General features: G+C 50.9%; 2 protein-coding genes across 2 annotated transcripts; both read left to right on the top strand.

Moving 5' to 3' along the window:
* Positions 1 to 659: 659 nt before the first annotated feature.
* On the top strand, positions 660 to 2,951 carry LOC138076409 (phospholipase A2, membrane associated-like). Its single transcript, XM_068968550.1, has 4 exons — positions 660 to 699; positions 1,113 to 1,257; positions 1,508 to 1,614; positions 2,809 to 2,951. The coding sequence occupies exons 1-4, from the start codon at positions 660 to 662 to the stop codon at positions 2,949 to 2,951; spliced, it is 435 nt and encodes a 144-aa protein (XP_068824651.1).
* Positions 2,952 to 23,575: 20,624 nt separating this feature from the next.
* On the top strand, positions 23,576 to 27,066 carry LOC138076551 (phospholipase A2, membrane associated). The gene is made up of 4 exons (XM_068968777.1): positions 23,576 to 23,615; positions 23,795 to 23,939; positions 24,191 to 24,297; positions 26,924 to 27,066. Exons 1-4 carry the CDS (start codon positions 23,576 to 23,578, stop codon positions 27,064 to 27,066), a joined length of 435 nt encoding a protein of 144 aa, XP_068824878.1.
* The last annotated feature ends 318 nt before the right edge of the window (positions 27,067 to 27,384 follow it).

Genomic DNA, 27,384 nt, shown 5'->3' on the forward strand with positions numbered 1-27,384 from the left:
TGATTTGCTGAGACAAGAGGGTGTGGTGTGCACAAGTGTGTTGTGTGCGTACGTGAATATATTGTGATAAAGGTCCGCCGTAGTAAGTGAGCACCAGAATGTACATTTTATCCATTCACTTGGGTGTGAGTAGGTGTGAGTTTGAGCATGTACAAGTGTAAGTGTTCAAAGAGAGGGCGCTGCTTTAGTTCTCAAGAAAAACACTGCAGATTGGACTCCACGGGCAGAATTCCCAAGCCTTGACTCCAGGGTAGAGGGTGAGTAAGAAACATCTAATGCGGGACACACAGCCTAAGACCTCAGGGATCTATCTCCCAGTTTTATGCAATGATCTGGTCGCCGCCTTCGAGAAACTCTCAGGTGGGTGAGGAGCATGGGGGTCTCATTGGTGTATATTGCGGGGAGGGGTGATCTTGACCAGTGGAAAGTTCGACAAAGCTGAGAAGTGCCCCCTCCACGTGTACTGTGTGCCTGATGAAGGCAGTCACGCTGGATCCCGCCTGGGGCTGAGGAGCGTGTCTGCGAGTTCTTTTAAAGGCTCTCTTCATCAGAACTGCTGAATGCTAGCAAGAAAGCAGAGCCCAGGGCAGAAGCTAGTATCACCTGGGAGAGGGGTCTAGGCTGTCCTATCTGTATTTCTCCCCCACAGAACCCTCAAGATGAAGACCCTTCTGCTGCTGGCAGTGATCATGGCCTTTGGTAAGAGTTCATCCTACCTCTCATCCTGGTGGCTCAGAGGGTAAAGCATCTGCCTGCAATGCCGGAGACCCGGGATCGATCCCTGGGTTGGGAAGATCCCCTGGAGGAAGGCATGGCAACCCACTCCAGTATTCTTGCCTGGAGAATCCCTTGGACAGAGCAGCCTGGTGGGCTACAGTCCACGGGGTCGCAAAGAGTCGGACATGACTGAGCGACTTCACTTTCATTGTCACTCACCAGAAGGGTGAGAGCCCAGGGAAGGAGGCTCCTTCATTCCCAAGGCCCCCTTCCGCCGTGTCTGTCCCCCTCTCTGCGGGAGGAAGACGAGGACCTTTGTGAGGAGGGGGAGTGGCAGCAAGAGGCGGAGGTGGACGTGCCGTCCCAGGCCCCGTCACCAGGCAATGTCCTTCCAGCCCTTCTTCAGGTCCATGCATATTTGTGGGATTTCGCGGCAATGATCAAGCACACAACAGGAAAGGGAGCCGTGTCCAATTATGGTGCCTATGGCTGCTACTGTGGACTGGGTGGCAAAGGAACCCCCAAGGACGCAACGGATCGGTGAGGCCACCCCCAGCCCTCCCGCCTCTGCCCACTGGTGGCCCCGGCTGGGGCGGGAGCCAAAGGCTGGTGCCTCACCTCAAAGAACGCCAGCGAGGCTCAGCTGAAACAGCAGCCTTCCTGGTGGAAGCTGTGCTCTAAACTAGTCCCGTGTCCCCGGGTCTCTGCTCGGGGTCGAGGTGGGTGAAACCACGGCACCCGGCTCCCTGGAGCGTGCGGAGGCCGCCCCCATAGCTCAGTCTTGTCGCAGGTGCTGTTGGGAACATGACTGCTGTTACAAAAAGCTGAAGTATCATGGGTGTGGCACCAAGTTCCTGCAATACAGTGTGTCCATCCGCCGGGGCCAAATCACCTGTGGTAAGAACAAGTCCTACCGACTGCACCCAGCCTCGTTCGTTCATTTTCTTGTGTGTTCGCTGTGCCGGGCACCAGAGCTAGATACAAAGGGACGGGTCTCTGCCTCAAGGGATCACGGTCGAGTGGGAAGTAAGGAAAAGGAAAATCAACACAGTAGACTCTGACACGCAGTCAGGACGAGGGCGGGGCTCTGAGCACAGCCTGAGGGTCGAGGAAGCCTCCTCAGAATGGTGACCTCCAAGCTGCAGCCTCAAGGCGGAGAGGAGTCAAGGGGAAGGAGGGCTGGGGCATCCCACCAAGATGACACAGCAGGGTCCAGGGGGCCAGAGGGGGCTGTAGCAGTTCTGTGCTGCGGGAGGGAAACGTGAGGAAGAGTGGTGAGCAGTAATGCTGGAGAGAAAGAAAGGTGTCAGGTTCTGTTCACATTTTGTCCTAAAGCATTAGCGAGCTCTTGGGGGAAGGAGTGACATGACCAGACGTGCATTTCAGAGGACTTGCTCTGGCTGAGGGTGGATGGAGATTGATGGAAGCGGGTGTATTGTCTCGATGCAGACAAGAGGCAGCAAGCCCTTGACCTGCAGCAATGGTGGTCAGCTGGGGCAGCTCCTCGGCTGTGCTGCCAAGGGTCCAGTCCTTTCCCAGCCTTCTGCCCTGCCACATCGGCAACGTGATTCCAAGGCACCCTTAGAGTTTCAAGAGTTATCGCTTCACCCTACAAAAGAGGCTTTCCTTTACAAGCCTCTTTCCAGACAGAGGAAATTCATCCTTCCCGGAAGCCCCAGCAGACTTTCCCTTGGGGCTCACTGGTCAGGGCAAGGTCACATGCTTCCCCTGCCCTAATCACTACAAAGGGAACAGGGACGACCATGACCTATCAAGAGCCGCTCCCCGACGCCCCGGCCAGGGACCTTGCCCCTAAACGCATCTGCTGGGGAGAAGGAAGAGACAGTGGCTAAGAGAAAGGCTTTTCACACAATCCCAGTGCTCAGCTGCTGGTGTTCTCATGACACTGGGCGTGGGCTTTCTGAGGGCCCACACAGGGCCCTCATCAGCCAGTAATATCTGAACGTCTATGCTTGTCCCAGACTAGAAACCCTGGGAGAACAGGGGTTGTGTCTTGTCCCTCGGAATTCCCAGAAGAAACCATGGAATATTAACTAACCCCACCCTGTTTTTATTTTCTTGTGGTTTCAGAGAATCAAGGTGTGTGTAGACGTATAGTCTGTGAATGTGATAAAAAAGCTGCCATCTGTTTTGCAAAGACCCAGAACACCTATAATAGAAAGCTCCAAAAGTACAGCAACTTTCTGTGCACAGGGCAGGCCCCGAAGTGCTGAGAGGCCCCCGATCCTGGCCGCCTTACCACCCAGCGCTGAGCCTCCACTCTAGCACCCAACTCCCTGCCCTCGCCATGCTCCCTCGCAAATGAAGAAAACCCCCTCTTCCATCCTAGAGACCAGCCGGGAGCCCTGCTCTCGCCCAACAGAAGCCTTCTATCTAGAAAGAGAAGCGCAGAGCTGGGCGTGTATGCCACGCTCCTTGCCCCTGCTTCCTTGGACAGCCAGAGGTTCTGTCCCTCCCATTTCCACTTTTCTTCAAGTCCGAAGTCATGTTTAGCTGTGGCAGCTACACTCCTGGTGGGCTCTTCTGAATAAAACAATTTATTTGGCAAACCGGATGTGAGTGTGTATGTGTGTGTGTGTGGTACTCACAGGTACCTCTAGTGTGAGAACAAACCAGGAGGAGGGAATAATGTGTAAGGGGGTAAAAATATGGGCTTCCCTGGTGGCTCAGTCGGTAAAGAATCTGCCTGCCGTGCAGAAGACCCGAGATCGATGCCTGGTTGGGGAAGATCCCCTAGAGAAGGAAATGGCAAACCACTCCAGTATCCTTGCCTGGAAAATCCCACGGACAGAGGAGCCTGGCAGGCTCCATGGGGTCCACGGCGTCCCAAAACACTGGGCATGACTGAGGGACTACGCTTCACTTAGCGTCAGGCTGGCTGAGTCACATCCCCACCACCACCACTTCCCTAAGCCTTGGCGCCCTCATCTAAACGAAGATCGCTTTGTCCCAAGGGCCCCCTGGCTTACTGGGGAAGTTAAATGGATAATGGACGTAAACCACCGGCTCTGACCTGTCTGCCTCTGTCCTTATTGTTACAAGAAAAACCCAGCCTTCCACCTCTCCTACCCTGGGCAAGAGCAGCTCCTGCTGGCCTGTTGGGGAGAGACAGAAGTGCGGCTCCTGATGTTTGGGGGTCTATAGTCCAAGTCTTCTGTGAGGCACAGTCTTCTGTGTTGCTGGCCCAGAGGTGGGTCAGTGTAACACTGGCCACTGATGGGACTCTCAGGGCACTTACCCCCTCACCCAGGGCTGGCTTCCTGGGCTTGTGACCCAGGCAGAGCCCCAGTGGGCACTGCGCCTAGTTTACGGCTCTGCCCCCAGCCATTGTAATGTTGTTAATGACGTGGAATCCACAAAGTAGGGGACCCACAAAGTAGGTGGCTGGTCCATCCCTCACCTGGATGCTACGTCCCCTCTTGTCATCCAAGGCTCCTCTGAGATATTCCCACCTGGGAATTCTTCAGTAATCTCCACCAGAGCTGCTGGCTCTGTACAGTGGGGACGGGCTCAAGGAAACAAAGCGTCCGTGGCTTTCCATGGGCTGAGTCCTCACCAGGAAGGAAGGGGACTCGTTCCTTCTTCCCACTGGGCTCTGCTAACCTTCCGGGATGTGAGGCCTCTGCCTTCTGGCTCCTTAATTATATTTCATTGAGGTTTCTGTTTATTCATTTCTTACATAACTTTCACATAAATGTATTTCCACATTAGAAGTTTTTTTTTAAAGAGTATTAAATAATTTTTCCTCACAAGGGAAGATTAGGAATCAGAGTATAGAAAAGTTCAGGCATAACTCTGATTTTGGAAACAATCACTTATACGAGGCTAGCTCTTCTAATTATTAAAAAATGAAAACATTTCTGAGCGTTGACTATCCTGTTTGAGCACGTCCGTCCCATGGAAAGTAACAGGACCTCCCCCAGGATGCTCCCGCTGCCCCTCATCCATTTCTGTTGCCTCTTCCCTCTTGCTTCATCACCGTCTAATACCCCACAATTGACTCTTGAACAACAAGGGTTTGAATTGCTTAGGCCCATTTATACACAGATTTTTTTTCAATAAACAGACATATACTAAGTTCAGGTCAGTTCAGTCGCTCAGTTGTGTCTGACTCTTTGCGACCCCATGAATCGCAGCACACCAGGCCTCCCTGTCCATCACCAACTCCTGGAGTTCACCCAAACTCATGTCCATCGAGTCGGTGATGCCATCCAGCCATCTCCTCCTCTGTCGTCCCCTTCTCCTCCTGCCCTCAATCCCTCCCAGGATCAGATTTTTTTCCAATGAGTCAACTCTTCACATGAGGTGGCCAAAGTACTGGAGTTTCAGCTTTAGCAACATTCCTACCAAAGAACACCCAGGACTGATCTCCTTCAGAATGGACTGGCTGGATGTCCTTGCAGTCCAAGGGACTCTCAAGAGTCTTCTCCAACACCACAGTTCAAAAGCATCAATTCTTCGGCACTCAGCTTTCTTCACAGTCAAACTCTCACACCCATACATGACCACTGGAAAAACCATAGCCTTGACTAGATGGACCTTTGTTGGCAAAGTAATGTCTCTGCTTTTAAATATGCTATCTAGGTTGGTCATAACTTTCCTTCCAAGGAGTAAGCGTGTTTTAATTTCATGGCTTCAATCACTATCTGCAGTGATTCTGGAGCCCCCCAAAAATAAAGTCTGACACTGTTTCCACTGTTTCCCCATCTATTTCCCATGAAGTGATGGGACCGGATGCCATGATCTTCGTTTTCTGAATGTTGAGCTTTAAGCCAACTTTTTCACTCTCCTCTTTCATTTTCATCAAGAGGCTTCTTAGTTCCTCTTCACTTTCTGCCATAAGGGTGGTGTCATCTGCATATCTGAGGTTATTGATATTTCCCCCAGCAATCTTGATTCCAGCTTGTGCTTCTTCCAGCCCAGCATTTCTCATGATGTACTCTGCACAGAAGTTAAATAAGTAGGGTGACAATATACAGCCTTGACGTACTCCTTTTCCTATTTGGAACCAGCCTGTTGTTCCGTGTCCAGTTCTAACTGTTGCTTCCTGACCTGCATATAGGTTTCTCAAGAGGCAGGTCAGATGGTCTGGTATTCCCATCTCTTTCAGAATTTTCCACAGTGTATTGTGATCCACACAGTCAAAGGCTTTGGTATAGACATACACTACAGTACTACAAAAAGCTGGCTTAAAACTCAACATTCAAAAAACTGAGACCATGGCGTCCAGTCCCATCACTTCATGGCAAATAGATGGGGAAACAATGGAAACAGTGACAGACTTTATTTTCTTGGTCTCCAAAATTGCTGCAGATGGTGACTGCAGCCATGAAATGAAAAGACAATTGTTCCTTAGAAGAAAAGCTATGGCAAACCTAGACAGCATATTAAAAAGCAGAGACAATGCTTCCCTGACAAAGGTCTGTATAGTCAAAGTTATGGTTTCTCCAGTAGTCATGTATGGATGTGAAAGTTGGAACATAAAGAAGGCTGAGTGCCAAAGATTTGATGCTTTTGAAATGTGGTGATGGAGAAGACTCTTGAGAGTCTCTTGGACTGCAAGGAGAGCAAACCAGTCCATCCTAAAGGAGATCAGTCCTGAATATTCATTGGAAGGACTGCTGCTGAAGCTGAAGCTCCAATACTTTGGCCACCTGATGCGAAGAGCCGATTCATTAGAAAAGACCCTGATGTTGGGAAAGACTGAAGGCAGGATGAGAAGGGGATGACAGAGGATGAGATGGTTGGATGGCATCACCTACTCAACGGACATGAGTTTGAGCCAGCTCCAGGAGATGGTGAAGGACAGGGAGGCCTGGCGTGCTGCAGTCCATGGGGTTGCAAAGAGTCAGGCACGACTGAGTAACTGAACAGCAATGGTGCTGCGTGATCTGAGGTTGGCTGAAGCTTGTATGTGGGGAATCACAGATGCTGGGGCCACCGTGAAGTCACAGGCAAATATCCAACTGTGCAGAGGGTCAGCGCCCCTAACCCCCATGCCATTCAAAGATTACCTGTTGTATCTTTTGTTTCATAACCTCTCTCCGCTAAAATGTAGGCCCCATGAGAGTACTTTTGTTTTTTTATTAATGTACTCCAAGTGCTTAAATAAGTTCTTGGATGAAGGTGGCTATCAAGAGGCCAGACCACTGATTTTGAATTATTGGGAAAAATCCTGAAAAGATGGGAAAAGGCAGGGCAGTGTGTGACATCACCAGAGTCTTTGAGTGCTGGGACCTGGACACGATACCAGGGGCCACCAAGATATATGGGAGTGAGGCACGTTGCCTGCCATAGAAACAACAGTATTCCAAAGCTGAGGTGCTTGACAGGAGGCCACGGTCTAGCGCATCACCTCTGTACCTGCATCTAGGCCAAAGACAGATGTGAGAGCAAAGGTCTGTTGATGGGAAAAAATGCAGAACCTAAACATTGAGAATATTGCTTTCCTGGGGGCTTTAACGAGGACTTCAGCCCGGATACGTACTATTGGGTAGGTCTGAGGACTGTCCTCAGCGGTAAGGGAGGAGTTGGGATATGTAGGAGTTTTTGCAAAAATAAGCAAACAAACAAAAATCCCGGGTAGTTAAACACCAAAAGATATCGCCAGCTAAAGGAAACCCTGATATCTCAGGTTAATAAATTTGGCGCTTTTCTATGTGTTAAAAGATGCAAGAGTCTGGCGTTGATGCAATCATTCCTGCACCTTACCTCGTGCGCCTTACCTGCCGAGGGCTGGTGCCCCGATTCCCTCCGTTCTGAGTCCCCTCGAGGGCACTGTCAGAGGCGGCTGATGGCTGGATGGCCACAGCGTCTTTGTTTACTGAGATGGCAGGGGGCATTCTTTGTCCTCAAATCCCATATTGTCAAGACTCATGGGGATCTTCGGAGGCTGTTTAATTTGCTAGGAATTTGTACCAGGAACCATGACCTGAGTAGCCTAAACAACAGAAAAATCTGCTCTCTCAGTTCTGGAGCCCAGAAGTCTAAGATCAAGGAGCCAGTGAGGTTGGCTCCTTCTGAGGTCTGTGGGGGAGGATCTGTTTCCTCCTGTCCCCAGGCTCTGGTGGTGACCTGGCCATCTTCAGGATTGCTTGGTGTGTGGAAGCATCCCCACCTCAATCTCGGCCTTCACCTTCTGGAAGGTGGAATTCTCCCAGTGAAGATGCATGCGCATCTTTGTCCAAACTTCCCCTCTTTCTAAAGATACCGGTCATCCTGCATTCAGTTCAGTTCCGTCGCTCAGTCGTGTCCAACTCTGCAACCCCATGAATCGCAGCACGCCAGGCCTCCCTGTCCATCACCATCTCCCGGAGTTCACTCAGACTCATATTCATCGAGTCCATGATGCCATCCAGCCATCTCATCCCCTGTCGTCCCCTTCTCCTCCTGCCCCCAATCCCTCCCAGCATCAGAGTTTTTTCCAATGAGTCAACTCTTCGCGTGAGGTGGACAAAGTACTGGAGTTTCAGCTTTAGGTCCACCCTAATAAACTTATCCTAACTCATCATCCCCACAAAGACCCTCTTTTCCAAATAGAGTCATATCCTGAGGTCTTACTGGAGGTCAGGATTCAACGTAGGAATTTGGCGGCGACACGAGTCAACCCTTAATGCAGGTGTAGCTCCTCAAGGAAACTATATTCAGATGAAAGCGGCCTGGGATGGCTGTTAATAGATAGGTTACTGTAGTGTAAAGCCTGACAGTTGTGTTGGTTTCTTGTAAGGTATTTTCCTGATAACCTTCGACTGGTGCCTGATAACCTCTGGTTGCCAGGCATCCAGGTCAAAGATAGCGGTCTAGAATCAACACCTTGCCAGTCACGCCTTCATTTTATAGATTTTGGTTAATTCGACTATTTGGGCCACCTGTTTTTGTGTTGTTTTTTTTTTCCCCCTTCCTGCGCTTTACATTACTGCTCATGTATTTTAAATCCACCAACTAAGAGTGAGCCAACAAAAGCCTAGGCCCCCACCCTCGACCCAAATAAAAGCAGAACCCCAGACCCAAGATCTCAGGCTCTCTCTACCCTTGACCTTGCTGTGGGGCTCCAGCTGTGCTGTGTAACTTCCTGGTCATGTAAGTAATAAACCTTTATTCAAGGATTTCTGATAATTATCATGAAAGGGTATCATGAAATCATAACAACCATGAGGTCTAATCCAGCCACAGAGCTGGTTATTGATGGGGTGAGACCACCATGCTTGCTGCTCACTGATCTCAATGATCAGTAGTTTAACAAATCAAAGTGTATTTCTCACTCATGCAAAGACCACTAAATGTCTGTGGACTCTCCTGGACAAGGGTCCTCCGCGTGATGACTCAGGGACCCAAGCTGTCTCCATCTTCCGGTTCCACCATTCAGGGCTCAGAAACTGGGGCACAGGACGTGGCCTTTACCTCACTTCTGCCTGGCGGTGACCCTCAGCACTGATGCACATGTCTTGCTGGCAAGATTCAGTCTCCTGAGCCTAGCCTGGAGGGAGGCCTGGAGAATGTGGCGAGCAGGCGGAATGGGGATGGTCACCGTGGCCTCTGGTCTCTGGCTTTTGGGGGGTGAGTGTTGGGGACTATTAACTGAAGGTCACACAAGTTAACCTCTTAGCAGTGGTGAAGGGCTTGAAAAAGGCATCTACTTTGGAAATAGAGTCACTGTCTCTCTGAGGCTGAAGAAGAAAGAGCAATAGATCCCAGGAGCATCAGTCAGCTCCATCTCCAAACAGGTGAGGACTGGCAAGGAGGGGGCGGCAGTACACGCCTGGGTGAGAGTACCGGGACCCTGGGGAGGAGGGGCCGGCAGTACATGCCTGGGTGAGAGTACCAGGACCTCTGGACAGTCTCTTGCTTTTTCTAGAAGGGGAGGAGGAGGAAGAGAGGAAAGAGGAGCCAGAAGAGAAGGTGGAGGTGCTGTTCCAAGCCAGGCGAGCAGGTGTCATCTGCCCAACTGCAGTTCTTTCCCTGCCGGGGTCCCCAGGATCCCTGGGGGCGGGACGAGTTCTCATCACCTCCTGAGAGGTTCAGGGGGGCCTGGCACTTTGTGGAGGCTTAGCATGTGCTTCTTGAATGACTGGCTTATGGAACGAATGAGTAACACTGACTGCCCCGATTCTTATTCCCAAGCGGCTTACTTAGCAGCAGAAAGGAAAATCCCTTGGTCAGCAGCAGATGGCCCTTGCCCTCTCCTGGAAGTAGGTTCAGGAGGCTCACACCCAGACTCGGTTACTGGGATTTATTCACTCAAGAGGGACACCCACAAGAAAGATGACAAAATAACGTACAATCTCGGCATCAGCTAATGGAACATAAGGATGGAAAAACCTCAGTTCTGTGCTGTTGATGAGAGGGGAAAAAAGACGATTGCCTAGGGTGAGTAGCCTGCCAAACTCTGAGTCCCCCAACTAAGGGGGGTATCCCCACCCCATCCCCTACCCCACCAAGCTCCCAGAGGGATCAGCTATTTAACTGGAATTCAGAATAAACAAGGTGGTCACTTGGAGACACCAATTCAGGATCCTCTGAGAAGTAAATAGCCAAAAATGAATATCCAGTCCCTGATTACTGGCCGCCCTCAAGGGTGCCTATAGTGTGTGTGTGTGTGTGTGTACGTGTGTGTGTACATATGTGTATACATTTGTGTGTGCATGTGTGTACATGTGCGTGTACATGTGTGTGTACATGCATACATCCATGAGCACAAGCCTGCACATGCCTAACTTGGTACTACAAGAAGGTATGTGTGCACAAGTGCATTGTGTGCATACGTGAATGTGTAAAAGGACGTGTAAAAGGATGTCCACATTAGTAGATAAGTATAGAGTGTGTGTGTGTACATATGTGTGTGTGAGTAGTTGTGTATTTGCGCACGTACACGTGAAAGTAAAAGTCACTCGGTCGTGTCCCACTCTTTGTGACCCCATGGACTATACAGTCCATGGAATTCTCCAGGCCAGAAGACTGCAGTGGGAAGCCTTTCTCTTCTCCAGGGGATCTTCCCACCCCAGGGATCAAACCCAGGTCTCCCGCTTTGCAGACGGATTCTTTACCAGCTGAGCCACAAGGGAAGCATGTACATGTTTAAGGTTTGAAAGAGACGGTGCTGCTATAGTTCTGGAGAAAAGCACCGCGGATCCAACTCCATGGGTGGAGTCCACAAGCCTCGACTCCAGCGTGTGGGGGAGTAAGATACACCTGCTGGGGGGCACAACACACAGCCTGAGACCTCAGGGCTCTCCCAGTTTGGTGGGATGGCCTGGTCACAACCTTCCAGGGACTCTCAGGTGGGTGAGGAGCACGGAGGTCTCTGCAGTGTTTCATGGGGGAGGGGGTTCTTGGCCAGTGAAACTCAGCAGAGCTGGGAAGCGCCCCCTCCTCGTGTACTGTGTGCCTGATGAAGGCAGTCACGCTAGACCTGCCTGGAGCCAAGGAGCGTGTCTGAGAGTTCTCTTAAAGACGTCTTCATCAGGATCGTTGAATGTGACCAGGACAGCAGGGGCCAGGGCTGATGCTGGCGCCACCCGGGGGGGTCTGTCTGTAATTCCCTCAACGTGAAGACCCTCCTGCTGCTGGCGTTGATCATGGCTTCGGTAAGAGTTGACAGTGACCTCTCACCAGAAGGGGAGCAGCCCGTGGAGGGAGGCACCTCCAACCCCAGCTTCCGTTCCCTCTGCATCTGGCCCTCTCTCAGTGCAGGGAAGAGAGGCTTTCTTGTGGGGAGGGGGAGAAACAGAGGGAGGTCACAGCGTCTCAGGCCCCGCCACCCGGCAGTGCCCTTCCAGCCCAGCTGCAGGTCTGTGGACACCTGGCAGATTTTCAGAAAAAGATCAGGTACATGACAGGAGGAGAACCTGTGACCACTGTTGGCTTCTGGGGCTGCCCCTGTGCGGTGGTGGCAGAGGACCCCCCAAGGACGCAACGGATGGGTGAGGCCACCCCCAGCCCTCCCATCTCTGCCCACCTGTGGCCCCGGCTGGGGTGGGAGCCGAAGTCTCATGTTGGTATTCCACGATCAAAGAACCCTAGGAAGTCCCTGCTAAAAAAGCAGCCAGCCTGCTAGAAACTCTGCTCTAGACTATTGGAATGTGCCTGGGTCTCTGCCCGGGGTCAATGGGGGTGACCTGGGGCCCTGGGCTCTCTGGAGATTGGGGGGGGCAGCCCCGATAGCACAAGCTCATTGCAGGTGCTGCGCAGAGCAAGACTGTTGCTACAGAAAGCTGGAGAATCGTAGGTGTGGCACCGCGTCCCTGAGATGCCACTTTACTCTCCGCTGGGGCCTAATCGTTTATGGTAAGAAAGAGTCCTACGCATCCACCCAGCCTCCGCTGTCCATTTTCCTACGTGTCCTCTGTGCTGGGCACCAGAGCTAGATGTTAATTTAAAGAGACAGTGCCCCTGTCTCAAGGGGCTCGCGGAGGACTGGGGAGTAACAAAAATGAAAATACAACATGGTAGATTCTGATAGAAAGTGAGGCAAAGGACTCTGAACACCAAGAACAGTGACCTCCAAGCTGAGTCTTCCAGGCTGTGAGGGGTCGGGGAAGGAAGGTTGGGGACATCCGAACAAGAGGACATAGCGGGGTCCAAGGGGCCAGAGGGACCTATAATGATTCTATGCTGATGAAAGGAAATGTGAGGATGAGACCCAGTGGTGAGTGATGATGCTGGAGAGAAAGAAAGGGGCTAGTCAAGTCCCCAAGACGGTATTGTATTTAGATTTTGTCTGAAAGAATTAGGGAGTTCTCACGCAAAGACGTGACATATTCAGGTTTACCTTGCAGAGGACTGACTCTGGTTGAGTGTGGAGGGAGACAGATGAAGGGGGTCCATGCAAGAGACAAAAAGCTGTTGACCTTTAGCAATGGTGAGTCCAGACGCAAGGGGTGGAGGCTGCCATTATGATAGGCCCGAAACAGGGTCACCTGAGCTTGGTGCTTGACTGGAGCTGTTGGATGGCTATACCACCATGTGGATGGTACAACTGAGAGGGCCTGGTAGGGGAGGGCAGGAAGACTTCCACTGGGAACAAGTTGAGCTTGGAAACTTCCAGAACACCAAGGGAAGTGAGCAGCAGGCAGCTGGATAAAGGAACACACAGATGAAGGGGAGGCCTGGACACAGATTCAGGAGGTGGCCACAGAGAGCAGAGACTTGGATGGACCCACCCACTTGATCTTTAAAGGCCCAGAAAGGAGAAAAGCAAGGAGGTCAAGGAGTTGGGCCAGGAGGAGATGATTAACAGCAGCCAGTTTAACACAGGGGTCTTTCAGGATAAGGGCTGGCCGGGCTCCTTGGATTTAGAGGCAGGAAGACCACTGACGACTCAGTGGGAGCTGTTCCCATGGATCTGCGAAGGCAAAGCCAGGTTAGAGTGGGCTGCAAGGTGGGTGGGAGGAAGAGAGATTGCAAGTGTAGACAACCTTCTGGAGCAAGTTTGGCCATGAAGGGGAGGAGAGGTGGGTGGTGGTTGGAAAAGATTGCCTAATGCCCTGGACAGCTGACCCACAAGTGGGATTTTGAGAAACCATGGACTTTTCCTTAACAGCCTGAGGACTCTGAGATCAGAAATTATGTCTTCCCTTCATGACCTTTCCATAAGGTCATGTGTCTTTAGCAGGCTCTGGGTCAGTTCAGTTCAGTTGAGTCACTCAATCTTGTCCAACCCCATGGACTGCAGCACTCCAGGCTTCCCTGTCCATCACCAACTCCCCGAGTTTACTCAAACTCATGTCCATTGAGTCCATTATCCCATCCAACCATCTCATCCTCTGTCATCCCCTTCTCCTCCTGCCCTCAATCTTTCCCAGCATCAGGGTCTTTTCCAGCGAGTCAGTTCTTTGCATCAGGTGGCCAAAGTATTGGAGTTTCAGCTTCAGCATCCCTCCTTCAAATGAATATTCAGGACTGATTTCCTTTAGGATGGACTGGTTGGATCTCCTTGCAGTCCAAGAGACTCTCAAGAGTCTTCTCCAAAACCACAATTCAAAAACATCAATTCTTTGGCACTTAGCTTTCTTTATAGTCCGACTCTCACATCCATACATGATTACAGGAAAAATCATAACTTTGACTAGATGGACCTTTGCTGGCAAAGAAATGTCTCTGCTTTTTAATATGCTGTCTAGTTTGCTCATAACTTTTCTTCCAAGGAGTAAGCGTCTTTTAACTTCATGGTTGCAATTACCATCTGCAGTGATTTTGGAGCCCCCCAAAATAAAATTTGTCACTGCTTCCGTTGTTTTTCCATCTATTTGCCATGAAGTGATGGGACCGGATCTTAGTTTTCTGAATGTTGAGCTTTAAGCCAACTTTTTCACTCTCCACTTTCACTTTCATCAAGAGGCTCTTTAGTTCCTCTTCACTTTCTGCCATAAGGGTGGTATCATCTTCATATCTAAGGTTACTGATATTTCTTCTGGCAATTTGATTCCAGCTTGTGCTTCATCCAGCCTGGCATTTCCCATGATGTACTCTGCATGTAAGTTAAATAAGCAGGGTGACAATATACAGCCTTGATGTACTCCTTTCCCTGTTTGGAACCAGTCTGTTGTTCCATGTCCAGTTCTAACTGTTGCTTCTTGACCTGCATACAGATTTCTCAAGAGGCAGGTCAGGTGGTCTGCTATTCCCAGCTCTTGAAGAATTTTCCACAGTTTATTGTAATCCACACAGTCAAAGGCTTTGGCATAGTCAATAAAGCAGAAGTAGATGTTTTTCTGGAACTCTCATACTTTTTCAATGATCCAGCGGATGTTGGCAATTTGATCTCTGGTTCCTCTGCCTTTTCTAAATCCAGCTTGAACATCTGCAAACACACAGTTCACATGCTGTTGAAGCCTGGATTGGAGAATTTCAAGGATTACTTTACTAATGTGTGAGATGAGTGCAATTGTGCAGTAGCTTGAGCATTCTTTGGCATTGCCTTTCTTTGGGATTGGAATGAAAACAGACCTTTTCCAGTCCTGTGGCCACTGCTGAGTTTTCCAAATTTGCTGGCATATTGAGTGCAGCACTTTCACAGCATCATCATTTAGGATTTGAAACAGCTCAACTGGAATTCCATCACCTCCACTAGCTTTGTTCATAGTGATGCCTCCTAAGGCCCACTTGACTTTGCATTCCAGGATGTCTGGCTCTAGGTGAGTGATCATGCCATTGTGATTATCTGGGTCATGAAGCTCTTTTTTGTACAGTTCTTCTGTGTATTCTTGCCACCTCTTCTTAATATCTTCTGCTTCAGAAGGCTCTGGATGACAAGCAACAAGATGCCCACCCAACAGAGGCTCAGAGAGTGAGGAAGTCTGACTCTCCTGTAGCAGAGTCTGGGAGAGGGCAGTGCCAGAGCGGGGGCGCCTCCTCAGCTGTGTCACCAGGGATCCAGTCCTTTCCCAGCCTTCTGCCCTGCCACACTGGCAACGTGATTCCAAGACACACTTAGAGCTCCAAGAGTTACGGCTTCACCTTACGGAAGAGGCTCTCCCTTCACACAAGGCTCTGTTTGGAAACATCCTTCCCGGAAGCCCCCAGCAGACTTTCCGCTGTGGCTCATCGGTCAGGGCAGGGTCACGTGCTTCCCCTGCACTGCTCACTACAAAGGAAGCAGGGACGACCATGACTGGCTTACACCCACCAAGAAGCATTCCCCAACTCCAGGGAACAGGGGCTTTGCACCTGAACACATCTGCTGGGGAGGAGAAACGGACAAGGCTTACAGCAAGGGTTTTCACAGAATCCCAGTTCACGGCTCGTGTCCCCATCAGACTGGGTATGGGCTTCTAAGGGTAGGAATTCTGTCTCCCCATCAATCAGAAATATCTGGACACTGGTGCTTGTCCCAGACTAGAAATTCTGGGAGAACACGGGCTGTGTTATTCCCTCAGATTTCCCATGAGAAACCCAAGAATATTAACCAACCATCCAGTGTTTGGTCTTCCTGGGTGGTGCTAGTGATAAAGAACCCACTTGCCCATGCAGGAGAAATTAGATACTCAGGTTCCATCCCTGGGTTGGGGAGATCCCATGGAGAAGGGAATGGCTACCCACTCCAGTGCTCTTGCCTGGAAATTCCATGGACAGAGGAGCCTGGTGGGCTATAGTCCATATAGTCGCAAAGAGACAAAACTGAAGCGACTTGGCACCCACATGTATCCCATGTATATTTTCTTGTGATTTTAGAGGATTGGACCTACTTTAAATGTCAATGGTGCAAATGTGATCAAATAGCTATCATTTGTTTTGCAAGAAACATGAAGACCTATAATAAAAAGCTCCAATACTACAGCAACCGTCAGTGGAGTACGCCCAAGTGCTTGAGAAGCCCCTGAGCCTGGACACCTTGCCTCCTAAAGCTGAATTTCCACTTAGCTCCCCACTCCCTAGCCTAGCCACATGCCCTGGCAAATGAAGGAAACCCCCTCTCCCATCCTAGACACAAGTCAGGAGGTCTTCTCGCCCCAAACAGAAGCCTCTGTCCAGAAGGAGACGCTCAAGTCTGGGCGTGGATGCCCAGCCCCTTCCCCAGCTTCCTTGGGAAGCAGGCAATTTTTCCACCGGTCCACTCCTCGTCAACTCCAATGTCACATTTTGCTGTGGCAGCCACACTCCTGGTTGACCCTTCTGAATAAAGCAATTTATTTGGCAAACCATCCACGTGTGTGAATGTGTGTGTGTGTGAGAGTGTGTGTGTGTGTGTTGTGCGAACAAACTAGTACAAGGCAAGTGTAAAGGGTTAAAAATACTAACTTTAGAGTGAGAACGGCTGAGTCAGAGCCCCACCACCACTTCCATAAGCCTAGTGCCCTTATCTAAGTAGACCACACTTTGGTACCAAGCGCACAGGCTTGTTAAAGATGGAAAAGGGATGCCGGGTGTGAAGCACTGGGCCTGGCGTGCCCACATCTATGCTTCTCACTGTGAGTAAAACCCTGCCTTCCAGCCTCCTTCCCTGGGCAAGAGCAGCTCCTGCTGGCCAGCTGGGGGCAAACAGCAGGACTGCTCTTGATCTGGGGAGGCACAGGCCCGTCTTCTGTAAGGTATGTTCTCCCACGTTGCCAGCCTGCTGAAGGTGGGTCAATGTATTGGGAATTCAGACCACCACCAGCACTCTCTGGGCATTTACCCCCTCGCCCAGGGCTGGCTTCCTGGGCTTGTGACCCAGGCAGAGTCCCAGTGGGCACTGCGCCCAGTTCACGGCTCTGTCCCAGCCATCGCAGTGTTGTTCAAGACGTGGAATCCTGCATTTAATTCCGCACTGGGACCCACAAAGCAGATAGCTGGTCCTGCCCTCACTGGGGTGCTAATTCCCTTCTTGTTATCCTGGGTTCCTCTGAGATATTCCCACGTGGACCTGTATTCTTTAATAATTGTCATCAGAGCCGCTGGCTGTGTACAGTGGGGAAGGGCTCTAGGAAGCAGAGTCCGCGTCTTTCCATTGGCTGAGTCTTTTCTGAGAGGGGGTCTTTCTTTCCTTCTTTCCACTGGGCTCTTCTATCCTTACAGGATGTGAGTGCTCCCCCTCCTGGTCGCCTGACTGTATTTCAATGAGGCTTCTGTTCATTCGTTTCTTACATAACTTTCTTGTAAATGTATTCCCAAATTAGAAGGTTTGTTGTGTTTTGTTTTGTTTTTTTAAGAAGAGGAATGAATATTTTTTTCCTCACAAAGGGAAGATTAGGAAACAGAGTACAGAAAACGTTCAGCCATAATCCTGATATTGGAAACAACTGCTGGCTCTTGACTCCTTGGATTATTAAAAATTGAGCAGTGACTGTCACACGTGATCACATCCATCCCCGTAAAGTAGCAGCCATCTTCCCCCGTGACACTCTCGCTACAGCTCTCCATCCCTGCTGTCTCTTTCCCTCTTGCTTCACCTAATATTCCACAGGCGACTCTATTCTTTTTAACCTTTTATTTTCTGCAGGGTTATAACCGATTAACAAGCAATATTGTGACAGTTTCAGGTGAGCAGCGAAAGCTCTCAGCCACACATACACACGTACCCATTCCCCCCAACTCCCTTCCAGTCCAGCCTCATAACTTTAAGCTGAGTTCCACGCGCTATACAGTAGGTCCTCGTTGGTTATCCATCTTAGATACAGCAGTGTGCACGTGTCCATCCCAAACTCCCTAACTGTCCCTTCCCTCATCCTTCCTCCCAGCAACTATTAGCACGTTCTCAAAGTCACAAGTGGTTCTTGAACAACAGGATTTGAATTGTGCAGGTCTATGTATACTAGGATTTTTTTTTTTCAATGAACAGGCTCTACAGTAATGCAGAATCCGTGGTTTGTTGAATCCATATATATGGTGAATCATGGATACCAAGAGCCCACTGTAAAGCTATGCACAGACCTCTGACTGTGCAGAAGCTCAGTGACCCTAAGCCCTGTGATTTTCAAGGATCAACTGTATCTCATTCACCTATTATGGCCTTTGTTTCATTGTCTGTCTCTCAACACTAAAAAGTAAGCCTCGTGAGAGTATTTTTGTTTTTTCACTAATGTACTCCCAATGTTTAAATTAGCTCTTGGGTGAAGGTGGCTGAACAAGATGCTAAACCATGAACTTTGAATTCTCAGGAGAAAACCCTGAAGAGATGGGGAAAGGAGAGGCATGTGTGACGTCACCAGAGTCCTTGAGTGCGGGGACCTGGATATGGTACCGGGCCCCCAGGATGTAAGGAGTGGGCAGTCTGCCTGCCACAGAAGCGACAGCAGTGTGAAGCTGAGGCGCTTATCAAAAGGCCCAGGTCTGGCCCATCACCTCTGAACTTCATTCAGGCCAAAACAAATGGCCCTGAGAGCAAACACCTGTTGATGGGAAAAAAAAATGTAGAAACTGAACGTTGAGAATTATGCTTTATTTGGAGCGTCACTGAGGACTTCAGCCCAGATACAGTCTCTCAGTAGCTCTGAGGACTGTCCTCAGGGCCAAGGGATATATAGGAGGTTTTTCAAAAATAAATAAATAAATAAGCAACAGCAAAGAAAACTTGGTAGTCAATCTTCAAAAGATTCTCCCAACTAAAGAAATACCAGACATCTCAAGTTAACGAATTTAGTGCTTTTCTATATATGGGAAGAGGCAAGAGTCTGGGTTTCAGGACATCGCTCCAGTGATAGGCACCTTGCTACCGAGGGCCAGCATCCTGTTCCCATCCTGAATCCCCTCGGGGGCCGTGTCAGTAGTGGCTGCTGCCTTGATGGGCACACATCCTATTTTACTGAGATGGCAGGGGGCATTCTTTGTCCAACATCCCAGATTTCACAGACCAACAGAGATCCTCAGAAGTTTTATTATTTGCTAGGGTAGTGCTCCAGGTACCACAAACTGGTGCCAGTGGTAAAGAACCCGCCTGCCAGTGCAGGAGACATAAGGGACCTGGGTTCAGTTCCTGGCTCAGGAAGATCCTCTGGAGCAGGGAACGGCAGCCCGCTCCAGTGTTCTTGCCTGGAGAATCCCAAGGACAGAGGAGCCTGGTGGGCTACAGTCCCGAAGAGTCAGACATGGCTGAAGTGGCTTAGCACACACACCACTGACTGAGTAGCTTAAACAATAGAAAAATCTGCCCTCTCAGTTCTGGAGCCCAGAAATCTAAGATTAAGGAGCCAGTGAGGTTGGCTCCTTCTGAGGTCTGTAGGGGAGGGTCTGTTCCGTCCTCTCCCCGGGCTCTGGTGGTGGCCTGGCCATCTTCAGGATTGCTTGGCATGTAGAAGCATCCCCACCTCGACCTCGGCCTTCACCTTCACGTGGAATTCTCCCAGTGATGACGTGTGTCTATGTCCAAACTTCCCCTTCTTCTAAGTCATCTGCCTTAGGCCCACCCTAACAGTGTTAGACTCTTTGTGATCCCATGGACTGTAGCCCACCAGGCTCCTCTTTCCATGGGATTCTCCAGGCAAGAATACTGGAGTGGGTTTCCATTCCCTAACCTTATCCTAACTCATCACCTCCACAAAAACCCTCTTTCCAAATAGAGTCACATCCTGAGGTCTTATTGGAGGTCAGGACTTCAGGGTAGGAATCTTGTGGAAACACAAGTCGACCCTTAATACAGGTCTAGCTCTTCAAGGAAGCTGTATCTTGAAGATGAATGCTGCCTGGGACGGCTGTGAGTCTGCACAGCTAGGTTACTGTAGTGTAAAGCCTTGAACCTGAACGGGACCTTCTGATCTTCGCCCCACTGTATCCTCTGCCTGCCTTTCGTCTGTGGAAAAATCTTAGCCAGAGAATAAGTTTAATCAGAGAAGTGAGCCCATGAAGAAACAAAGGCGAGCAGTCAAAGGAGACCAGATGATAACAACGCAGTCAGTAAGCACGCCGAGGACTCTCAGCTCCTCCTCGAGGCTGCAGATGAGATCCTGAGTCATCTCCTGTGTGCTAAAGTACAGGTACTGAAACCCCCACCAGGTGGAAGAAGGTAGCTACATGATGGTCAGACTCTAGCTGCGATATCAGCTGCCACAATTCTGAGAACTGTCCCCACGGACATGGAAACCAACCAAGCCTGGAACTAAAGATTTCTTGCACCTAAAAGAATCGAGATGATGCTGGGTAGACCACTGATGACCGATTTCGAGACGAGCGTCGGGGCTGACTGTGCTGTCTCTGTATGTAGCCTCTTCCCCAGCCTGCAGTGCAGCAGACCCAGGTTCAGTCTCCGGGCCGGGAAGATCCTCTGGAGAAAGAAGTGGCAACCCGCTTCAGGATTCTTGCCTGGGAAATCCCTCTGGACAGAGGAGCCGGGCAGGCTACAGTCGTTGGGGTCACAAGAGTCAGACACGACTTAGTGACTTGACCACCAGCACTGGGTTCCCCTGCCTATGGACGTTCCTCCCACCTGACTGTCCAGTGGGGAGGGCAGGCGTTTGGACAGGCATCCACCCTCTGCACCACCTGACTGTCCAGTGAGGAGGGCAGGCGTTTGGACAGGCACCCACTCTCTACACCACCTGACTGTCCAGTGGGGAGAGCAGGCGTTTGGACAGGCATCCACCCTCTGCACCACCTGACTGTCCAGTGGGGAGAGCAGGCGTTTGGACAGGCATCCACCCTCTGCACCACCTGACTGTCCAGTGGGGAGGGCAGGCGTTTGGACAGGCACCCACCCTCCGTGCCACCCACCACCAGGATGTCAGCACCCAAAATAAAGCAAGCTTTCCTTTCTACCAACTGGCCTCTTTGTCGGCTTCTGAGTGGTGAGCAGCCGGAACCTGGGTTCCGTAACATCCTAACAGTCATTTGGGGGGTTTGTTTGGGTTTCTGTAAAGTAAATTCCTGATAACCTTCAATTAGTGCCTGACAAGCTTTGATAAGTGCCTGATGTCCTCTGATTGCCAGGCATCCACTTCAGTGATGGCTATCTAGAATAAACACCTTGCCAGCCACATGCCTATAGCAACCTTGCTGGGGCCATATGCCTCCCCTCACTAAGGCGCCTTTGTATTGGAGATTTTGGTTAATTTGGTTCTTTGGGGCCACCTGCTGTTCCTCTTCCCATGCTTTACACGGACACTCAAATGGTTTAGCTTCACCAATAAAGGGTGAGCACACAAAACCCTAGGCCCCGCCTTCGACCCCAATAAAAGCAGAACCACAGACCAGTGATCTCCAGCTTTCTGTCTGCCCCTGACCTGCCGTGGGGTCCCAGGTGCGCCGTGTAACTTCCAGGTCCTGTAAGTAATAGACCTTTATTCTTTCAAAATTTTCTGCTGATTATTGCTGAAGGGCATCTTGCAGTAGTAACAACCGTACTGTCTGTCCAGCCACCACACTGGTTACTGAGGGGTTAGGATCGCCGTGCAATGGTTGTGCTAGCCACTGATCTCAGTGATCAGTGGCTTAACACATGCAACTTGTATTTCTCGCCCAGGCAAAGACCACTGAGGGTCTGCAGAGCTCTCTCCAACAGGTGTCCTCCAAGGTGTCCAACGAAGTGTCCTCCAGTGACTGAGGGATTCCAGCTGCCTCCGTCTCTGGTTCCGCCAGGAGGGGTAGAGAAAGACTGAGGCACTGCATATGGTTTCCACCTCATTGCAGCCTGGCAGTGGGCATCAGCACTGATGCTTACGCGTGTTCTGGCCAGAATCAGTCCCCTGGGTCTAACCTGGACGGGGACCAGGAGAATGTGGGGGGAACAGCTCAGTGGGGATGGGCACCATAGCTTTGGCACACTGGCTTTGGGGGATGTGTGTTGGAGAGTGTTAACTGAAGGTTATGGGAGCCAAATTCTTAGCAGTGTTAGAGGGCAGGAAAATGGCGTGTGTTTTCGAAATGAAAGCTAGAATCACTCTCTCCCTGAAGCTGAGGAAGAGAAAGCAGTCAGCCCCATCTCCAAACAGGCAAGCACTGGGGATGAGGTTGGCAGTATTTTCGGGATTGGGGGAAATACCAGGACAGTCTCTGGCTTCTTCCAGATGGGGGTGGGGAGGAGAGGAGAAGAAAGAGGAGCAAGAAGAGAAGCTAGAAACGCTGTCCTAAGTCTGGGGAAGGGACCATCTGCCCCGCTGCCGTCCTTTTCCTGCTGGACAAGTTCTCACCATTTCCTGAGAGGTTTCCATGATTCTTCAGACTTCTCTGAGGCTTAGAATGTGCTTCCTGTGAATGGCAGGTTTATGGAATGAACGAATACCGGTAAATGCCCTGTTTCTTATTCCCAAATAGCATATTAAAAAAAAAAAAAAAAAAACCACCTTGTTCAACAGCAGATGGCCATTGCCCTCTCCTGGAAGTGGGTTCAGGAAGGTCACACCCAGACTCTATTATGGGAATTTATTCACTCAGGAGTGAGACCCTTTGGAAAGATGACAAATATTCTAAAATTTTGGCATCGGCTAATGGCACATAAGCTTTTTTCTATCCTCAGCTCTGTCCTGGCAGTTGATAAGAAGAAAAAAGAGGATTGTCTAGGAGCTGAGGTCTACCAAACTCTTAGTCCAGTAACTGGCGGTATCCCCATCCCATCCCCTATCCCACCAAGCCCCAAGCTCCCAGAGAGCTCAGCTGTTTAACTAGAGTTCAGAATAGACAAGGCAGTCACTTTGAGAAGTCAGTCTGAGATCCTCTGAGAAGTAGATAGCCAGAAACAAATACTCAGTCCCTGACGATTGCCCGCCTTGATGAGTGGCTGTGTCCTGTGTGTGTACGTGTGTGTGTGTGCACATGCAGGCACCCATGAGCACAAGCCTGCATGTGCCTGGTCTGGTATGACAAGAGGGGATCTGTGCACAGGGGTGTTGTGTGGGAACGTGATTATATTGTGTGAAGTGATGTCCGCACTAGTAGATGAGCATAGAGTGTGTGTGTGTACACATACATGTGTGCACGAGTAGGTGTGTGTTCTGTGTACAAGTGTAAGGGTGAAAGAGATGGTGCTGCTTTGGTTCTGGAGAAAAATATTGTGGATCCGACTCCATGGGCGGAATTCCCAAGTCTGACTCCAGTGTGGGGGTGAGTAAGCTACGTATGCTGGGGGACACACAGCCTATGAACTCTGAGATCTCCCAGTTTGGTGGGGTGACCTGGTCACAGCCCCCCAGGAACTCTCAGGAGGGTGAGGAGCATGGCCATCTCAGCAGTGTATCGTGGGGGGAGGTGATCTCGACCAGTGAGTCATGTAACAAAGCTGGGAGGCGCCCCCTGCACGTGTCCTGTGTGCCTGATGAAGGCAGTCATGTTGGACCCTGCCTGGGATGGAAGAGCGTGTCTGTGATCTCTTTGAAAGACTCCCTCCATCAAGATCATTGAATGTGAGCAGGACAGCAGGGGCCGGGGCAGAAGCTGGACCGCCTGTTAGAGGATCTAGGCTGGTCTGTCTGTATTTCTCCCCCACAGAACCCTCAGCATGAAGACCCTCCTGCTGCTGGCAGTGATTATGGCCGTCGGTAAGAACCTGACCTCTGGCCACAAGGGGCTCAGCCCAGGGAGGGAGGCACCCTCAGCCCCCGGCTTCCCTTCCCACAGCATCTGGCCCTCTCTCAGAAGTGGGGGCAAGGGGGTGGCAGGGAGAGGCAGACGGAGGTCACAGGGTCCCAGGCCCCATCACCGGCTGCTGTCCTTCCAGGCCTGCTGCAGGTCCATGGAAGTTTGCTGGATTTCCGGAAAATGATCAAGTTCGCAACAGGAAAGGAACCTGCAACCAGTTATAGCTTCTATGGCTGCTACTGTGGAATGCGTGGCAGAGGAACCCCCAAGGACGCAACAGATCGGTGAGGCCACCCCAGCCCTCCCTCTGCCCACTTGTGGCCCCAGGGGGGCCAGGAGCTGGAAAGCTCCTGTTATCCCATTTGCACAGAACCCCAGGAAGTCCTGGCTGAAACAGCAGCCAGACCTTTGGACATTCTGCTCTAGACTGTACCAATGTCCAGGGGTCTCTGCCCAGAGCACAGGCCTGAGGCCACAGGACCCTGGGCTCCCTGCAGCCTGAGGAGGCAGCCCCTCGAGCACAGTCTCGCCACAGGTGTTGCAGGGCACATGAGTGCTGCTACAGAAACCTGGAGAGCCGTGGGTGTCGCACCAAGTTCCTGAAATACAACGCCACTTACCAAGAGGACCAAATCATCTGCGGTAAGAAACAGTCTCAGCTCCTCTCAGCCTCCTTGGCTCACTTTCTCCTTCTGGGCACTCTGCTGAGCAAAAAGGTAGATACAAAGGGAGTGTTCCTGCCTCAGGAATCTCACAGTGGGCTGGAAAGTAAAGAAAGCCAACACGCAGCACAGTAGACTCCGCTAGAAAGTGAGAAAGCTGGCGGGGCTCTGCCTGCAGCCTGCGGTTCGAGGAAGCTCCCCAAGAACGGTGAATTCTAAACTGAGTCTTCGAGGCTGAGAGCAGTCAGGGGAAAGCAGAGCTGCGAGCATCCCAACAGGAGGACACACCAGAGTCCAACAGACCAGAAGGAACCGCAGCCATTCTGGGCTGCAGAAGGGAAACGTGAGGATGAGACAGAGTGAAGACCAATGATGCTGGAGAGACGGGAAGGGGCTGGGTCAAGTGCCCAAGGCCATGTTGTGCTTAGATTTTTGTCCTGAAGCGGTTCAGTTCAGTCAGTTCAGTCATTCAGTCGTGTCCAACTCTTTGCAACCCCATGAACCGCAGCATGCCAGGCCTCCCTGTCCATCTCTAACTCCCAGAGTCCACCCAAACCCATGTCCATTGAGTCAGTGATGCCGTTCAACCATCTCATCCTCTATCATCCCCTTCTCCTCCTGCCCTCAATCTTTCCCAGCATCAGGGTCTTTTCAAATGAGTCAGTTATTCGCATTAGGTGGCCAAACTATTGGAGTTTCAGCTTCAACATCAGTCCCTCCAGTGAATATTCAGGACTGATCACCTTTAGGATGGACTGGTTGGATCTCCTTGCAGTCCAAGGGACTCTCAAGAGTCTTCTCCAACACCACAGTTCAAAAGCATCTATTCTTCGGCACTCAGCTTTCTTTATGGTTCAACTCTCACATCCATACATAACTACTGAAAAAACCATAGCTTTGACTAGACGGACCTTTGTTGACAAAGTAACGTCTCTGCTTTTCAATATGCTGTCTAGGTTGGTCATAACTTCTGACAGTCCTTAAGGAAAGGAGTTAAAACCCAGAATTGCATTTCAGAGGCTCTCGCCAAGTGTGGATGGAGACACATAGAAGGGGGAGCCAGGAAAAGGCCATTGCCATCGTGCAGAAGAGACGGGAAAACTTGACCTATAGCAATGGTGGTCAGGATGGAAGAGGTGGAAAGTCCTGTGAAAATAGCTTTGAGACAGAAGCAGTGGAGCTTGGTGGCTGACTGGGTGGGGTTACTGGGAGTTGTTGGTTGGCTGTAGTACTGCGTTGGTGGTATAACTGAGGAGGGCCTGGTAGGAGAGAGCAGGAGTGGTTCCACTGGGAGCATGTTGAGTTTGGAAGCTTCCAGAACGTCCAGGGAGATGGGCAGCAGGCTGCTCATGAAAAAACTCACAGCTCAAGGTACGGTCTGGACACAGATTCAGAAGGCAGCTGCAGAGACAGGAGAGTTGGAGGTACCCACCCATCTGGTGTTTAAAGGCCCAGAAAGGAGACAGAGGGGGGACAGTCAGAGAAGGAAGGGAGGAGAAAAGAAGGCCGAGGGGTGGGCCAGGAGGAGAGGGTTAACAGCCGCCGGTTTCACAGAGGGGTCCTCCAGGATAAGGGCTGACTGGGCTCCTGGGGTTTAGAGGCAGAATGACCACTGAGGACCTCAGTGGGAGTTGCTTCCATGGATCTGTGAGGGCAAAGCCAGATTAGAGCGGGTTGGAAGGTGGGTGGGAAGTGAAGAGAGGCCGTGAGTGTAGACAAAGTTCTGGAGCAAGTTTGGCTATGGAGGGGAGAGATGGGTGGTGGCTGGAAGGGACTGCCTAGTGCCTCAGACCTACTGACTCATGAGTGAGATTTTGAAAAACCATGGACTATTCCTCAACAGCCTGAGGTCTCTAAGATCAGAAATCATGTCTTCCCATCATGACCTGCCACAGGGCTCTGTGGCTTTAGCAGGCTCTGGATGCCCACCTAACAGAGGCGCAGAGAGTGAGGAAGTCTGACTCCTGTAAGAGAGCTGGGAGAGGGCAGTGCCAGGGCGGGGGCCGCTCCTCCACTGTGTTGCCAGGGGTCCAGTCCTTTCCCAGCCTTCTGCTCTGCCACATTGGCAGTGTGATTCCAAGGCACAGTCCAGGGCTCCGAGAGTTATGGGTCACTCTACAGAAGAGGCTTTCCCTTTGCACATCTTTCTCTTTGAGAGGAAATTCATCCTTCCTGGAAGTGCCCCACAGACTTTCCCTTGGGGCTCACTGGTCAGGGCAAGAGCACGTGCTCCCCGGACACTAATCATAACTAAGGAAGCAGGGATGACCATGGCTGGCTTTCACCCATCAAGACCCATTCTCAGAGCCCAGGGGCCAGGGGCTATGGACCTGAACACACCTGCTGGGGAGAAGAAAGAGACAGCGTCTAACAGCAAGGCTTTTCACAGCATCCCAGGGCATGACTGCTGGTACCCCATGAGACCGGGTGTGGGCTTCCTGAGGGCAGGAGTTCTGTCTCCCCATCAGTCAGAAATACCTGGACATCAGTGCTTCTTCCAGACTAGAAACCCTGGGAGAACAGGAGCTGTCTTTCCCCCAAGAATTCCCATAAAAATCCATAGACAATTAACGAACATCCATTCTGTTTATTTATTGTGATTTCAGAGGATACGGATGACTGTAAGAGTCAAGTGTGTCAATGTGATAAAATAGCTGCCAGTTGCTTTGCAACAAACCTGAAGACCTACGATAAGAAGCTGCGTTTCTACAGCAAGCTTCGGTGCCGAGGGCCCGCCCCCCAGTGCTGAGGGCCCCTCATCCTGGAAGCCTCACCACCAAATGCTGTTTCCTCCCCTAGCACCCGACTGCCTACCCTAACCTTGTTCCTTGGCAAATGAAGGAAAAGCCCTCGCCCACCCTAGAGACCAGCCGGGAGTCCTTCTCTCCCCAGACAGAAACCTTCCATCCAGAACGAGAAGCTCCAGGTCTGGGTGTGTATACCGGCCCCTTTCCTCTGCTTCTTTGGACAGCAGGATTTTTCCTCATTTTCCACTCTTCTTCAAGTCCAAAGCCATGTTTAACTGCAGCAGCTACACCCCTGGCTGGCTCTTGTGAATAAAGCGATT

Source organism: Capricornis sumatraensis, chromosome 3 (assembly GCF_032405125.1).
Source record: "Capricornis sumatraensis isolate serow.1 chromosome 3, serow.2, whole genome shotgun sequence".
NCBI lineage: Eukaryota > Metazoa > Chordata > Mammalia > Artiodactyla > Bovidae > Capricornis > Capricornis sumatraensis.